The sequence below is a fragment of the Cucurbita moschata genome, unplaced genomic scaffold, assembly GCF_002738365.1.
Source record: "Cucurbita moschata cultivar Rifu unplaced genomic scaffold, Cmos_1.0 Cmo_Scf00010, whole genome shotgun sequence".
Taxonomy (NCBI): domain Eukaryota; kingdom Viridiplantae; phylum Streptophyta; class Magnoliopsida; order Cucurbitales; family Cucurbitaceae; genus Cucurbita; species Cucurbita moschata.
Window position 1 is genome coordinate 5,591,569 of NW_019268526.1, and position 14,406 is coordinate 5,605,974.

The 14,406-nt window shown below is 38.9% G+C and overlaps 4 protein-coding genes across 7 annotated transcripts in view; 3 read left to right on the forward strand and 1 right to left on the reverse strand.

Annotated features, from left to right (window-relative positions):
- LOC111448344 (E3 ubiquitin-protein ligase BRE1-like 2) overlaps nt 1–2,833 on the forward strand; it is a 10,693-nt gene extending 7,860 nt beyond the window's left edge. Inside the window, exons 13-19 of one of the 2 annotated variants that reach the window (XM_023087865.1) lie at nt 317–511; nt 1,057–1,129; nt 1,334–1,363; nt 1,480–1,617; nt 1,701–1,903; nt 2,313–2,475; nt 2,566–2,833. In XM_023087865.1, coding sequence (XP_022943633.1) covers nt 317–511; nt 1,057–1,129; nt 1,334–1,363; nt 1,480–1,617; nt 1,701–1,903; nt 2,313–2,475; nt 2,566–2,697 — 934 coding nt within the window. In that variant the 3' untranslated portion in view covers nt 2,698–2,833. Of the gene's footprint in view, nt 1–316; nt 512–1,056; nt 1,130–1,276; nt 1,364–1,479; nt 1,618–1,700; nt 1,904–2,312; nt 2,476–2,565 lie in introns of both variants that reach the window. The other variant, XM_023087864.1, reaches the window with a different exon arrangement.
- Nucleotides 2,834–3,341: 508 nt separating this feature from the next.
- Nucleotides 3,342–8,484, reverse strand: LOC111448345 (splicing factor 1-like). 2 transcript variants are annotated; one of them, XM_023087867.1, is made up of 9 exons: nt 8,356–8,484; nt 7,171–7,495; nt 6,750–6,869; nt 6,530–6,575; nt 6,363–6,445; nt 5,648–5,725; nt 5,496–5,549; nt 5,197–5,331; nt 3,342–5,094 (listed from the first exon to the last, which is right to left on the reverse strand). In XM_023087867.1, the coding sequence occupies exons 2-9, from the start codon at nt 7,477–7,479 to the stop codon at nt 3,571–3,573; spliced, it is 2,349 nt and encodes a 782-aa protein (XP_022943635.1). In that variant the 5' UTR covers nt 7,480–7,495; nt 8,356–8,484; the 3' UTR covers nt 3,342–3,570. The 2 variants fall into 2 exon arrangements, with proteins under 2 accessions (XP_022943635.1, XP_022943634.1); XM_023087866.1 differs by having other exon boundaries at nt 6,530–6,584.
- Nucleotides 8,485–10,192: 1,708 nt separating this feature from the next.
- LOC111448546 (protein YLS3-like) lies at nt 10,193–11,191 on the forward strand. Of its 2 annotated transcripts, none has more exons than XM_023088212.1 (3): nt 10,193–10,708; nt 10,835–10,918; nt 11,007–11,191. In XM_023088212.1, exons 1-3 carry the CDS (start codon nt 10,363–10,365, stop codon nt 11,126–11,128), a joined length of 552 nt encoding a protein of 183 aa, XP_022943980.1. In that variant the 5' UTR covers nt 10,193–10,362; the 3' UTR covers nt 11,129–11,191. The 2 variants fall into 2 exon arrangements, with proteins under 2 accessions (XP_022943980.1, XP_022943979.1); XM_023088211.1 differs by having other exon boundaries at nt 10,194–10,708; nt 10,835–10,917; nt 11,000–11,191.
- Nucleotides 11,192–11,554: 363 nt separating this feature from the next.
- Nucleotides 11,555–13,483, forward strand: LOC111448547. Its single transcript, XM_023088213.1, has 2 exons — nt 11,555–12,260; nt 13,142–13,483. Exons 1-2 carry the CDS (start codon nt 11,763–11,765, stop codon nt 13,184–13,186), a joined length of 543 nt encoding a protein of 180 aa, XP_022943981.1. The 5' UTR covers nt 11,555–11,762; the 3' UTR covers nt 13,187–13,483.
- Nucleotides 13,484–14,406: the final 923 nt, after the last annotated feature.

Consider the following 14,406-nt stretch of genomic DNA (forward strand, 5'->3'; position numbering starts at 1 on the left):
TATTCCAAAAAAAAAAAAAAAAAAAAACTCAAAACTAGTAGGCCGTAAGGTTGGCCAGTCGGAATTTGACACACTTTATATTAGTTGACAAGTGTATGGTACTTTTCTCCTCTAGTGTGGGTATTATGAGGTGTTCAAATTTCTAGGTCTGTTTCTTGAACAATGGACCTTGTTGGGCTTCTTTCCATTGAAGTACATGTTTTATACATATTAAACTTGGGGGACATTTGTGGTAACGATTGAACTGTTTGTGTGACGACAATGTATTGTTCTGCTGTTGTCTAATTGCTAACACATACTTCGAATTTTATTATAGAGATTTGGTGGAAATCAAAGAATCAGAACGCCGAGCTTGTTCTCAGGCTGATGTTTTAAGAAGTGCTTTGGATGAGCATAGCCTTGAACTGAGAGTGAAAGCTGCGAATGAAACTGAAGCTGCTTGTCAACAACGGCTTTCTGCTGCTGAAATTGAAATAGCGGAGTTAAGATCTAACCTTGATTCTGCAGAGAGGTTCGTTGTTGCTGTTGTTGTTGTTGTTGTTCTTCTTCTTCTTCAGAGCAAGGAATAGTTGTTACTTATTTATATCTGTGGTTGAGGCGAGGTGTTGAGGTAAATAGGATGAAGAACACCCAAGCATAGTGAGCAATGGTTAGTGCGTTGATCCGAGTTTCCTGAATAATTTTAACAAACTAAGCCACCAACTACTTGAGTTAATCTGAGAACTGAGAACAGTAAAGCAAAATTTTGGGCAGTATGGGTTATGTTAGTGGTGCGTCTGTTTCTATTATTATCTCTAGGAGACTAATGCTTGTTCACTCAGTTATTGATCTCTTGAGGACTTGAAACATTGATGACGTTATGATGGTTGATACTTTTGGGGCATTTATTGCTTGAATGAATCAACTGGGGAAAATTATTCATTTTGATAAGATGCTATTGCTACTTTTATGTTGCCAACTAGGCCTGGTTTGGTCTCCAACATTTTCTTTTTGAATTATCCTTTCTAGGGACGTTTCAGATTGTTCAAAAGTATTTGCTATAATTCTTACATGCAGGGATATCTTAGAGCTTACTGAGGCCATAAAAATTAAAGATGGGGAGGCAGAGGCTTACATATCAGAAATAGAGGTGCCTTATTTTATGTTTATAGCACTCTGCTTATTGAGTTTTCTCAGTTTATCCCAGCACACGATTGCTAACATTCTATATATTTGGATACCCCAAATCTTCCCCCACCCACCCCCATGGTTGATTTGTAAAATTACCTTCTTTTAGACTATCGGTCAAGCATATGAAGATATGCAGACTCAGAATCAGCATTTATTACAGCAGGTGACGGAGAGGGATGATCTTAATATAAAGGTGTGTCTTCTGATTTACTTGCACGTTCGAATAATTAACTTTGCCTTCTAGTTTAATGATTATTAATGCTGTTGGTAGCACAACGGTAAATTGTTGTTGATCATTGGTTTATGCAGTTAGTTTCAGAAAGCGTAAAATCGAAGCAGGTTCAAAGCCTTTTACAATCTGAAAAGAAGGCCTTGGGAAAACAGCTTCAACAAATTAATGCATCTCTCGAATCTCTCAGAACTAAGATCATGCTTACTGAAGATCAGGTTAGATTTTCTTTTCTTTTGCAAAGGATGACAATGACCTGCCTATCAATCAATATAAGGAAAGGACCTTTATTATTCTGCAGATGAAGGCCAGCCTGACTGAAGTAATTAGATGTACCCAAGAAGAAAGACATCTTACCATTAGCCTTGAAACTGCAAAGTGGGAGCTAGCTGATGCTGAGAAGGAATTGAAGTGGCTCAAGTCCGCATTTTCTTCTTCTGAGAAGGAGTATGAGCAGACACAGCAGCAGATAACTGATACTGAAGTAGAATTGGAGAGCGAAAGGTATGTTTTAGGAGTATTTTCAGGTGTTCGTCCACTAATTTTATATGAAAGGAAGTAATGTCATCTTCATTCTTTCCTAGTTCAAGACACGGTAGAAAACCATTATTTCCTCGGGCAAGTGCCAGCAGCTGAATCTGTAGCATTTGCAATAGTATAGTTGTTTTTCTTTGGAGGACCGTCTGACGGAGAATACTAGTAGAGTTTAATATCACGTCAATTTTCCTGTATAGGAGTTGATCAATCTGTGGATTCGTGTATGCAAAAATATGTTACTGATAGCTTCCTAACCAATTAAATAAAATTTTACCCAGATCGTATACTGCATAGGTTTCAAGTACACATGTTTATTGTCTGACTGCAGCGATGCAAACTTCATATGTGCCTCTAACTGAAAAATCATTTTCAACAGAAGTTCCAGGGAGAAACTTGAGGAAGAGTTAAGGGAATTGAATAGTAAGGTGGCCAAGTTGACTTCTGAAACTGGAGAGGCTGCTATAAAGAAATTGCAGGATGAAATTAATGCTTGTAAAACTATTCTGAAGTGCAGCATTTGTAATGATCATCCAAAGGAGGTAAGATTTCATATAGATTGTTACAAATATGGACTTTTTGGGGATGTCTTTTCCTGATGATTTACTGATATCTACTAATGATTTTGGCAGGTTGTAATTGTGAAGTGTTATCATCTATTCTGCAGTTCATGCATTCAGCAAAGAATTGAACGCCGGAATCGCAAGTGCCCTGCTTGTGGAACTGCATTTGGTCAAAATGATGTTCGGTGTGTAAAAATATGAATCTGTAGAAGTTGAATGGATGCAATTAGAGAGCTTATTCTTGTTTTTTCACTATGGCTGGTACGTATTAGTTTTGAGTAGTATTGTGCGCCTTCGAAAAGCAAAATACAAGAAATAAAATTTGGAATTTTAAACTTGCTGGAATATAAATGGTAAGGGACAACATCTAAAACTTGTTTACAATACATTGTTCAAGATTCTAATTTTTGTACAACATTTTAACAGTTTTTTTCACTAGGTAATGTGATAAATGTAAGGGACAATATCACAGTATTGAAAAGATAAAAAGAGCATTCTTTAAACGGATGGTTTCCAGGGGAAATTTTTGTAATTTATTGGCCTTCTAAATTCTTAACCTTAATCTAAAAAGGGTATCAACTAGAAAGATTAATGTCTGAACCTGCTAAATCTAACGGGCAACCAGTGAAAATTGGTCGTTTTCGGCCACCCATGCAACAATGTCCCACACTACGACTGGGGAGGACAGTCAGAGGTAGCGAGGGATCAAGAGAAGATTCTTTCGGAGATCAGGGAGGCTAACTGGGAGAGAGAATAGTGAGGACTACCGTCGTATAATGGATGAAACTGGAGGCCTTAAAGATGACTGAGGAAATTATCAAAATCGAACCCCGCCCCTCATAGGATCCATTGAAAGGGTACGACTATCATTCACCAGCAAAGCATCAACTCACATCCATTCCAAGAAATCTATCATATTTTTTAGCGAAACATGAATACAAAAGTCAACTTTTCTATATCAGCAAAGAGTGCTCATTCGGACCTTAGCAGGCTATCTGAGCTTTTCCCTCTGTCGTAGAAGTGCAGCACTTGACAAATTCAGAACTACAAACACCCAATGCACTTCAGCAGTTTTCACCTTGGCGGATTGCTCCCCTGCTGTTGTGTACCAGCTACAGATGTAGGCGAGAATGGATCATAAACTTGCTGCCCACCGGAAATGGGAGGTGGCCTACCAGAAACAAACGCCAGATTGCTACTGTACCGTGGGGGAGTAAAGCGGACTTCAGGTCGAGGAGCTCGCATGGGGAAACATTGTTCAAGTTGCATGGCATTCCCGGGTCTGTGAGTAAAATTGCGTGGCAAGTTCGGCATTTGCATTTGCATTTGCATGGCTGGACTAAAGTTTCCTTGATGCAGTTGTGTTCGAGGACCTTGATCGAGGAAAGCAGGAATCCTAGCCGAGACCTGCATGCCAATAGGATTTGAAGCTACCTCTTGAATTTGATGATTACCTATCTGGCTGCCAGCTTGAGGTCCGGGAAAGGGTTGATTGGCAGCTCTCATAAAATTTGGGGCTGCTGGATGGAAAGATGGCGCCCCAGATGCAGGCTGTTGCAATGTAGGTACGGTAGGTGTGTTTTGAATGTTCAAATTCAGAATTGTATGAGGAGATGGATTTTGTGGACCACGTGGTTGGAATGTAAAATTGCTGGTATTGGTAGGTGGTGTTGGAGGGGTTGAAGCAGATCCAGCAATGAAGTTACCAGCAGGATTATGTGCTGCAAATAGTGGGCGATGCCCCATCTGGGGTGACGGAATTGGAGGTGTAATAGGGTGATTTTTATGTATACTCATAGCTTGGGGGGTGGGCGGCCCAGAAGTAAAAGATGCATATCCATCTACATTGGCTACTGCTGCATTTGCAGATGCTGTGCCAGAAGAATTAACACCATGCGGTGGAGCTGCACGAGGCAGAAAGGGTGGGGCAATCGATAGAGCCATCTGCCCCATGTTATTTGGACCCATAGATGCTGAGCTGCCAACTGCGGGACCAGAAAAACCAGTAGAAACTATGCTAGGTGCTAATGGACGGTCAGGCCGTGGTCCAGGAGGAATGCTACCAGGAACAAGTTGAGGCAAAGCTGAGGGAATTGATGATCCTGGCATATTCGGGAGTGGTCCTGAAGGTAATTGACCACTACCAGTGAAGTTTGGATTTGAGACATTAGAAGGAACCAATGAGGGGCGTTGAACTGTCAAAGCATTTACTCTGGGTTGGCCAACGTGACTGGTTTGAGTCATGAAAGGTTGCTGCAAGTCCTGTGCAGGAAACTGCTGTCTTGGAGGAGGAACAGGAGGGCCCCGGAAAGCTGGATTGAAAGCAACTGGAGCAGGTGGACGAGAAAATGATGACGGAGGATCTTGTGGGGAAATAAATGCAGGAGCAGGCGGTAAATTGTGAGAAGGCCATGCACTAGGATAACGAAACTGGCCTTGCATCGGAGTTGGCGCATAAACTTGTAGTTGATGCATAACCCCCTGGTTCGGCACAGGAGTCTGCCCCATATTTGAGACTGTAGTACCCTCGGCTCGGCTGGAAGAACTTTCCTCCGTAGAAACCAAGTCAGACAATGTGGAGCCAGTGGCCAGATTTCCCTGTGAGACGAAGGCAATGAGTTATAAATAATGAGAAAAAATTGTCTAAAATAAGATGAAAACCGTGGAGATCAGTTCTTTTTCTTGACGCAAATGACTAACCGATATTGAGGTGATTAGGAGTTCAATAACAGAAATTGCAGCATCAATCTTATCAAATGTATCAGCTGACATGCAAACGTACAGCTCTTCATAAGCGTTCTGAGTTTCGTGTACATCAGTTGGTTTAATTTCATCCTGTAAGAATAAGGGAAGGTGGGGGGAAGCAAAAAGAGTAAAAATATTGTCATGCCCCAGATTCTAAAAATATGGTCCTTCGGCTTTTCTTTGCAGTATAGAACATACTATGACTTTCATTTCATCAGAAAAATATTTTTGACTTTCATGATCTAAGGGTTCACCTTTTCACCTGTCCCTGCTTTAATGCCGCAAATTCGTATTTTGGCTCCAGTCTCCTGACATATTTAGTGAAGGAAATATCTATTAAAAGTTTATGAAACAGAGATAATCTTTAGTACAACATCTCATAATCTAAAATGATTTTTTTTTTTACCTTTTCTAATCGCTTTTGATTTTCACCACTGGGGCCATATATTAAGCCAATAAAGTTGTAACCAGGATATTCTTTAACCTACGAGGTAAATTCCATATGATCAGGGAAACAATAGCTTAAACTGGTCTACAAAAACTACATAAACGGAGGGAACTCAGAACGAATGAGCAAAAATCTCCAATGCACTGGAGCATTTTAAACATCACATTAGAGAAGATGATTATGAGATCTCTCCGTTACTTCGGCACCTCCTCAGAAGGTAAAATTCTCAACTTTAACATGAAATAAGTTCACTAAATTCGCAATATATAGATTCCATTTGGCGAAGGAAAATATTTCCTAGCATGATGGGATTTTATAAATGAAGTGAATGATCCTCATGTAGTAGGGGGACATTAAAAAAGATCATGATTGACTTGTGAAAACGAGAAATACAGTGCTATAATTAGATACCCTTGCTGCTACTTTCTTGCAATTTTCCATTTCATCAACGAAAATTTTCTTTTTCCTTCAAAGAAAAAAAAAAAAATCATTCCAAGTCCCATCATATGTTAAACAGGAAAAGTTATGATCGAGACATAAAACATGGTTATCTTTGAGTGACAGAATGATTAAGTTCATATGTTTCTAGTTTCCTTGAGGAACAGAGTGAATAAAATAAAAGGTTAATATATTCACTAACCACAGAAGAAAAGTAATCCAAGACCAATCTTACCGGGAGAGGTAAGCTGTCCTCTTTCAACAAGGGCCTATAATCAGGAGGGGCCTTATAACTTGGATTCAGTTTTAGTATTTCACCTGTATCAGCAATAAAATTTCTACAGATAACAAAAATAATTCAATTCGAGGACATAATAAAAACAAGTCGCTAACTAAGTATACCAATAACTTCACGTTTTTCAAGTTCCAAAAGTTCATTGTTCAGCGCCTGTATATTCTGAAGAAGGCATACATCAAAATCATACAAAATAATGACAGTTATACATTTATTTGTTCTTATTTTCTTAAAACAACAGTTCCATTATCCAAAAAAAAAAAAAAAAACAGTTCCATAGCCTACGAAAAATACTGGTTGAGGAAATAATAGGAGCTCTGAACTTACCTTATTATTCCCTTGAGGTCCAGGGGAATTATCATCCACATTCTCAGCTTCAGAAACTTGTGTCTTTGGAACCTCCAAAGTTCCAGATTTAAGGAGTACCCTGATTTGTTCCAATCGAGTCTGCTCAAAATATGTATAACCATAGAGGCAGTTATGTCACTAAGTAGCACTTGGAATGGGAATCTTCCATGCGAAACAGTCACACAGAAGACTGAGCAGGAAATTATCCCAGATAATACATCAAATAAACCAACCCCCAAATTGGTAGTGATTCGTTGCACTTCAAAAGCTCACAGAATAAACAAGATGAAGGAGGGGAATACACGTTTTCTATTGATTGTGAAATGTGACTTCAACACATGCCATTCATACACGAAAAAGTGCGGCGGGGTGAAGACAAAGAGTAGAAATCCACAAATACCTGATAAGCTATGAGCCTCCCCTTTCTGACAGCAGTATCCTGTGTTAAATCAGGACCCCACTTTGTATTTCTTTGGGTCTGTTTCACATTTTCTCCATTAGCGGATTCATTCCCTCCCAACTTTTTGTTCACTCGGAAGATGGGAACCAAAGACCCTGAAAGTTTGTTTTTTGGTATAACAAACCCAGTCTTTGCTGCAAACATGGAAACCTTTTGGCTTCCCATAGGTGCAGCAGAAGTAACAGTTGCTCCAGACATCTTTGCACTTCTAGACTCGATACAAGATGCCTTTTCAACCTCTGCACTCATATTCTTCCCCAATCACCTTAAGAACATATGATATAAAACATATATGAGAAATCAACGAGTACATATAACCTTGAAATTGTCATTTACACTCTTTTGTGTAAAGAATTCCCGAACAACATAGATCAAATGAACAAGAAATTCGTATGACCCTGTGTATAATAATATTTTATAACAGTTCATAGAATGACATGTGGTAAATAGCAAGGGGATATCAGTTCGTGGAAAGATCAGACATGGCGCCTGGTAAGTTTTTAATTAACTGAGGTAACTTAACCACAATCTTTTACAGAAGAAATGTTCTATTCATTTGACAATCGGTCAGTAAAAGGGACCTCTTGGAACCAAATTCTATATAGCAATATCCAACATTCACGGATATTAAAAAAACAATTACTTAGCTATTACATAAAACATGATCTCAAACTCTTTTGTCTAACTAGAACACGTTAACAAGACTGGAACAACACTCAACTGTGCTTTGATTAACAGAAAAAGACTGTTCTTATACACATAGCACAAATAAAATTATAATCACATTTGACACATTTCTCTAGAACGCCATAATCTTTGTGATCGTGATTCATGAAGTTAGCAAATGTTATATTTACAAGAAAACACCTCCACCTCTCAGATTGCAAATCTTAGCTGCTGGTCTCAAAGACAACGAAATTAGAAATTAGAAATTGCTTCAAATTTTCTTGCACCCAATGGAATTACATAGCTTAACAAGAAATGCTGGTGCAAAATACAACTTTGTTGCTTATTTTGGAGTTGCACTGGGAAGAATGGGGCTAACAGTAAACTCCATTTTGCTTTCCATACCCAAAATCATCTCAACAACGAAACGAAAACCATGCGAAAGAGAAATGAAATTACCTGAACCACTATCTTCTTCAGAACTGAACGCACGATGAAGAATTGCCGCACATAACCAAGTTCTCTGGGAATGGCTTCAGACAGACACGGTGTCTCCCGTCCGGCGTCCGGTATGCGGTTCCCTTGTTTTCAGCTCATTGGGCCGACCCGGTTAAGTTCCAACGCCATTGGGCCTTATCGCAGAGAATTCTTGGCCCACTAAAATTCGGACCGAAGTTCATTTAATTTCATCCTATATTTTCTTAAGAACCTTTAATATTATAACACATACATTAATAAACCAAAACTGTATAATATTTTAATTAAAAAATTATTGAATTATTGAGATTAAATTTAAAAAAACTGCACCAATAGAATAATATGAAGATGCGAATATTATAAAATAATGGGGAAAACAATGTAAGAGGCGTTAACAAAATTTTGCACCTTCTCTTTTGGCATACACTATTAATGTTTTGAACTACTCCTATAAATCATTAATGAAACCGTGCCAGATATAGAAACACTACTACCATAAATAATTTTACCTTGTATCATGAATGCTCGTTCATTGTTAATAATGATATGTAGCTTTCTTTCATTCAAATTTCAAACCCTCCATTTTCGAAACCAAATTATTATTACTGAAAATCAATTATTATTTCAAATCGAGGAGAACAAAAATCGTAGAAAATTAATTGAAATAGGATTTTGTGTATTTATATTTGTTCTTAAAAAATGTAAATATGTTTTAGTATTTCCCAAAAAAAAAAAAAAAAAAATGTAATATTCCATTTCTCGATGGTCCTCTCTTGTTTGCATACTTCGAGGGTTAGGCTTCCAATTATGGAACCCAAACATTGTACTAAAAAATAATAAATACTCTGTTTTTTAATTTTTGTTTATTTTAATTTTCTTAATATTTAATTCTTAACCAAATTCTAGAAGGTAGAACAATTTTTTTTAAAAGAATGAATTTTGAGAATATCTTCCGTTAAATGTAAAGAAATTTATAAATAGAAATAATGTTTATAATATGAAAATTTAAAATTGTTATTAATTACAATACCACCTTTTTTGGTTGTTGTAAGTTGGAAAGTTAAGTTGCAGCTTACAATATTATGATATTGATAACTCAGATTATTAATTAACTCAACTTTACATCGCCTCACCTATCTCTATGCGTCTATCCATACATTTTGCTTCATTTCGGTTATAATACCACCTCCATCTGCCTTTCAAACCTAACAATCACATAAATTAAAAGAAAAAATAAATCATTAATGATGCCAACTGTTGTCCACATCAAAATCATAATACACTACTTTTAAGTTGTGGCTTTGGTCCCAAGACCTGCCTTGGCCAACAGCTGAAGGGCCAAAATAGACTGATGCCCCCGCACCCCTTGGCACCCCATACAAACCCGGACGCCCTAAATGTCTCCAAGAACTCAGCCGAGTAACCAACCCGCATCACTCGATAATGCCATGGAACATAACTCACAGGCAGGCAAAAGACATCATTATATGCCACTCTTTTTCATAATTGTGAGATCCCACATCACTATATGCAAATAGTATCATAGTGGGACACCAAGCGATTTGCATGCGAGGAGACTAAGCCCTCAGATAGTGTGAAAACAAAGACACTGGCTCTCGAAAAGAGTGGATTGGAGAGTCCCACATCGATTGAAAAAGGAAACGAAACGAGAATCAGCAAGAACGCTCGGGTTTAATTACAATCGGTTGGCATCCCCCACGATGTTTATAATGGACCTCTTCCGGAAGGAATTGATTATGAAAGTGAGGGAGGGTAAGAATAGGGCCAAAAAGATGGAGGTAGGGTGGGCAGTCCAATAATATAATTACAATGCAATATATTATGAGTGGGTGTAATAACTGCTAAACCAACCACCCACTTCCTTTATTTCCCATCCGCCATATCATACACCATAAAGCCCCCACTCCCCTTCCTCCCCTTCCTCCCCATCCATTCTGCCGCGCATTGCCATCCCTCCCAACCCGAGTCATGGCCTCCAAATCCTCTTCAACTAATTATACGGCTCTCATCCCATGCGCCATGGCGCTCCTCTTTGTGGGGTTTGTGAGCTCCAACGTAGACCAAGACAGGGCAGAGTGCGCGGACCAGGTGGTTGGGCTGGCCACTTGCTTGCCGTACGTGGGCGGGGAGGCGAGAGCACCGACGCCGGACTGTTGCAGTGGGCTCAAGGTTGTGCTTGAGAAGAGTAAGAAATGTCTTTGTGTGTTGATAAAGGACCGTAACGATCCAAGCCTGGGACTCAAAGTTAATCTTACGCTTGCTCTTGGACTGCCTAATGCATGCCATGCCCCTGCCAACATCCAAGACTGCATCGGTATATTTCATTGTTATTATTCCTGTGGCTTTAGTCTGAATTTTGATGCACAATTAATCCGAAAATTAAAGATAATATACAAGTTTATGTATTCTTGTTTTCGGTAATTGAGTATGTGGGTTACAGGGCTTCTCCATCTGTCGCCCAACTCCCAAGATGCTAAGGATTTTATGGGCTCCAAGGGAGCTAACACTACAGCCGCACCTGCTGGTAATTCCCATGTTTATCTCTTAATTATTTTATTAATTACATTTATTAAAGCGTATTTCTAAATGCTAGTTAAAACAATGGTTTGCAGCGCCTGGGAATTCCACCCAAAGTCCCATGGAGAAAGGTAGCGGAATGAGGAATCAATGGTCGAGTGTGGAGATGTTCATTGGGTTTCTCACTTCATCGCTTCTATTCACTTGTATTTGGTAGTTCTATTTTTATTTTGTTGTCCCCACCACAAACTTTTTCTTCTTTCCAATTTAACCTAATGTCTGAACTATGATTAAATGGTTGAAGTTTTATTTTCATGGAACTACACATGTATATTTATATAAGGAATTGGCTTAGGATTCTTCATCTTTCCTTCGTAAATTAAATTAAAAAAGAACTAAATCAGACTCACTAAGGGTCTCCTAGGTTGGTGTAGGCGTGCATAAAGCACAGCCCATTTGACAAAGTGATCTCCTCGAGCTTGGGCATGGCAGGGATTGGGTCAAGAGATGTAATTCCTTTAAGCTCACAACCAACTACCTACCATCTCGTCTCAAAGCTTGAGTGTTTTGCCTTCATCTTCATCTTATTTTACCCTTTGTAGACGAGTTCTAAACATCTAAAATCACTTTTAATAATTAGTATTTAATAATTTAGTCCTCACGGGAAACACGACCAATGAATGAGCTCAAGCGGGAGATGAGCATTTGTCAATCTGGATCACCCAGAATCAAGCAAACGAGTTTATCCTATTCTCGTCTCCCCAAATCTCCGTCACCCCACACCGCCATTGCTGTAGCCCCATACATTCCCTACACCATTCACCATCTCTAAGAACTGAAGAAGAAGACCCATGGCGGCTCCCACCACAAATTCTCATCTGGGTGTAATATTTTTCACCTCCTTCGTCTTCTTGGCCACACTTCCTTCGGTTTCTGTAGCAGCACCCGATGCTCCCACTGTCTATGATATCCTCACCCAATACGGGCTTCCCAGTGGCCTTTTACCTGACTCCGTCATCGACTACACCCTCTCATCCGATGGTCAATTTGTCGTTCACTTGGCCAAACCCTGCTACGTTGAGTTCGATTACTTGGTTTATTACCACAACACCATCACGGGGAAGCTTCAATACGGCTCCATCACTCATCTGGACGGTATCGAGGTTCAGAAATTGTTCCTGTGGTTCGATGTGAAGGAAATCAGAGTCGATTTGCCGCCTTCTGATAACATCTACTTCCAGGTTGGGTTTATCAACAAGAAACTCGACGCAGACCAGTTCAAGTCCGTCCACTCGTGCCAGGACAATGGTTTGGGCTCTTGCCTTGCCTCCTGGAAACGGATTCTTGAGGTATATTCGATTATAGTTTGCATTTCCCCCCTTTATCTCTATACTTTAGAATCTAATTTGGGGCTATTATCTTTCCTGATTATCATAAACTTATGGGTGTCCGTTAGTAATTGCTCCGCTCTGTTCATGCTTTCAACTCTATAATTGCGGTACTTTTACCGTTGTTCTATTCCGTAGAGAAAAATCTGTTGGACAGTAGTTTGTTAAAAAGTGTGATAGATTCTGTGAAGTTTGAAGAAATCTTGCTTTTAAAGCATGATGCCATGTATGAACTTGACTGCTAGAAGGACAAGCTCAAGGGAATATTGTCAGCATTGAGGGGAACAAAACATTTTTTATATGGATAGCTAGTAGTAGGTTTGGGCTGTTACAAATGGAATCAGAGCCAGAATGACAGCGAGGACGTTGGGCCTCTAAGGGGTGCGTTGTGAGATCTCACATCGGTTAGAGAGGGGAACGAAACATTCCTTGTAGACGCGTTTTAAAATCGTAAGGCTGACTGCGATACGTGACAGGCCAAAATAGACCATATCTGTTAGTAGTGGTTGGGCTGTTGTATCCAGAAGAGGAAGGATAGAAAAAGGAGAGCAGAATGTACCCAAATGACCAAAAGAATCAAACCATTTGAATTCGTGTGCTATAAGAAAGTTTATGATCATTAGCTTTACCATCATTAGCTCCTATGTTTCTGTTTCAAATTCTGCTTACGTAACTTTTTCCAGTGAACATAGTTATTTTGGGCGCCTGATATTCCAATATGTTCCTGTCTCGGTGCTCTCTCTGTTTCTATAACTTATTGTAAGTTTCAAGAATGGTACAGAGTGTGTGTTTTGGAGAGTAATTCTTCATATGCTAATACTTCTTCACATTGCTGCTCACAGCTCCCAACGCCAATAGACGACATCCAGATGCTGATCACTGAGTAGCTCGATGTCAGTTGTCAAAGCTCTTGAAGTTCTTCGGTTGCTGCATTATCTAAATTAGCCGCAGAAGTTTAGATGTTTTAAGGTATCTGGTCTCAGTTTAGACGCCAAAATATCAATGTCTATCTTTGAAGACCCATGATATGATATGACTGTGTTAATATTAGATTAGATTAGATGAGGCTTCTCAGTATGATCCTCAAAAAAGTGCCTAAAACTTTGGCATTTGAGGTATTATGAACTCAATGCATATGAATGATACGTTATATTAACCAAGTATGGAATGCTCACGTTTTACTCTATGTTTGTATTTGATTAGTGGGATTAAAGATCGCATAATTCTCAAATGCCATGGTTCAATGCGAGAATAAAGAATCGCATTACAAGGGAAAATCTTTTTCAATTATCTTCTGTTTCTTACGTTCTCTTCACTGTAGTCTTGAAGAAGACGTTATGTTCCATCTTTATTTATTTATTTATTTATTTTTAATTGTAAAAAATGGTTGTCATCCATAATTCACGTCCAAGATTTGATATTTGTTTATTGGGTCGAGAATATATATATACTTCAAAAGTGATTTATTGTTGTTTTACCGAACAAATAATCGAGTAGAATTAAATTATAGCATGTGGTTCATGTGAAGGAATGGAACAAAAATAATATAAGAAAAGAGATATAGAAACTTGTCCCGAATTCAAGCACCCTGTTGAAATGCACCAAATGATATGCAATATAATAAGCCAAATTGGTGGTGGGTGTTGGCGTTGGCGTTTCCTTTCAGCATCATTTTTAAATGGCGCTCATCTTGTTGCATATAAAACCCAACTCCATTGCCAATCCCACTCCCAAACAACATTCAAACTCCCAATCTCTCAGTCTCAGATCCCATTACTGCAATGGAAAGCTACAGAGATATCTTCATTCAAGTGCAGCAAGAACAAAAAGGACAAAGATTCTCCACAAAGAAGCAACCAAACGAAAAGGATGACATAAACCAAAGAGCTGAAGCTTTTATTACCAACTTTCGTAATCAGCTAAAGATTCACTGACCCAACCGTCTCTGGGACTGTGAGATGATCCCATGAGCAAAGATCTAAACTCTTATCACCTTTGTTCTTTTGCTATGTCAATAAGTTCCTGTAGTTGCTTTGTTCCTCTGAATCTCCTTTAATTCATCATATATGTTTCAGCACACAATAAATGTTTGAATCTTTTTTGGGTC

What these genes read in the sequence shown, in the direction of transcription:
- LOC111448345 (XM_023087866.1), bottom strand. Translation starts at nt 7,479, where the DNA reads ATGAGTGCAGAGGTTGAAAAGGCATCTTGTATCGAGTCTAGAAGTGCA. An exon ending in GACCTCAAGGGAATAATAAG is followed by an intron (nt 6,585 to 6,749) that starts GTAAGTTCAGAG and finishes TGCCTTCTTCAG; the next exon opens with AATATACAGGCGCTGAACAA. An exon ending in ATCAAAAGCGATTAGAAAAG is followed by an intron (nt 5,550 to 5,647) that starts GTAAAAAAAAAA and finishes TAAATATGTCAG; the next exon opens with GAGACTGGAGCCAAAATACG.
- LOC111448546 (XM_023088211.1), top strand. Translation starts at nt 10,363, where the DNA reads ATGGCCTCCAAATCCTCTTCAACTAATTATACGGCTCTCATCCCATGC. An exon ending in CAACATCCAAGACTGCATCG is followed by an intron (nt 10,709 to 10,834) that starts GTATATTTCATT and finishes TGTGGGTTACAG; the next exon opens with GGCTTCTCCATCTGTCGCCC. An exon ending in ACACTACAGCCGCACCTGCT is followed by an intron (nt 10,918 to 10,999) that starts GGTAATTCCCAT and finishes TTAAAACAATGG; the next exon opens with TTTGCAGCGCCTGGGAATTC.
- LOC111448547 (XM_023088213.1), top strand. Translation starts at nt 11,763, where the DNA reads ATGGCGGCTCCCACCACAAATTCTCATCTGGGTGTAATATTTTTCACC. An exon ending in CCTGGAAACGGATTCTTGAG is followed by an intron (nt 12,261 to 13,141) that starts GTATATTCGATT and finishes TGCTGCTCACAG; the next exon opens with CTCCCAACGCCAATAGACGA.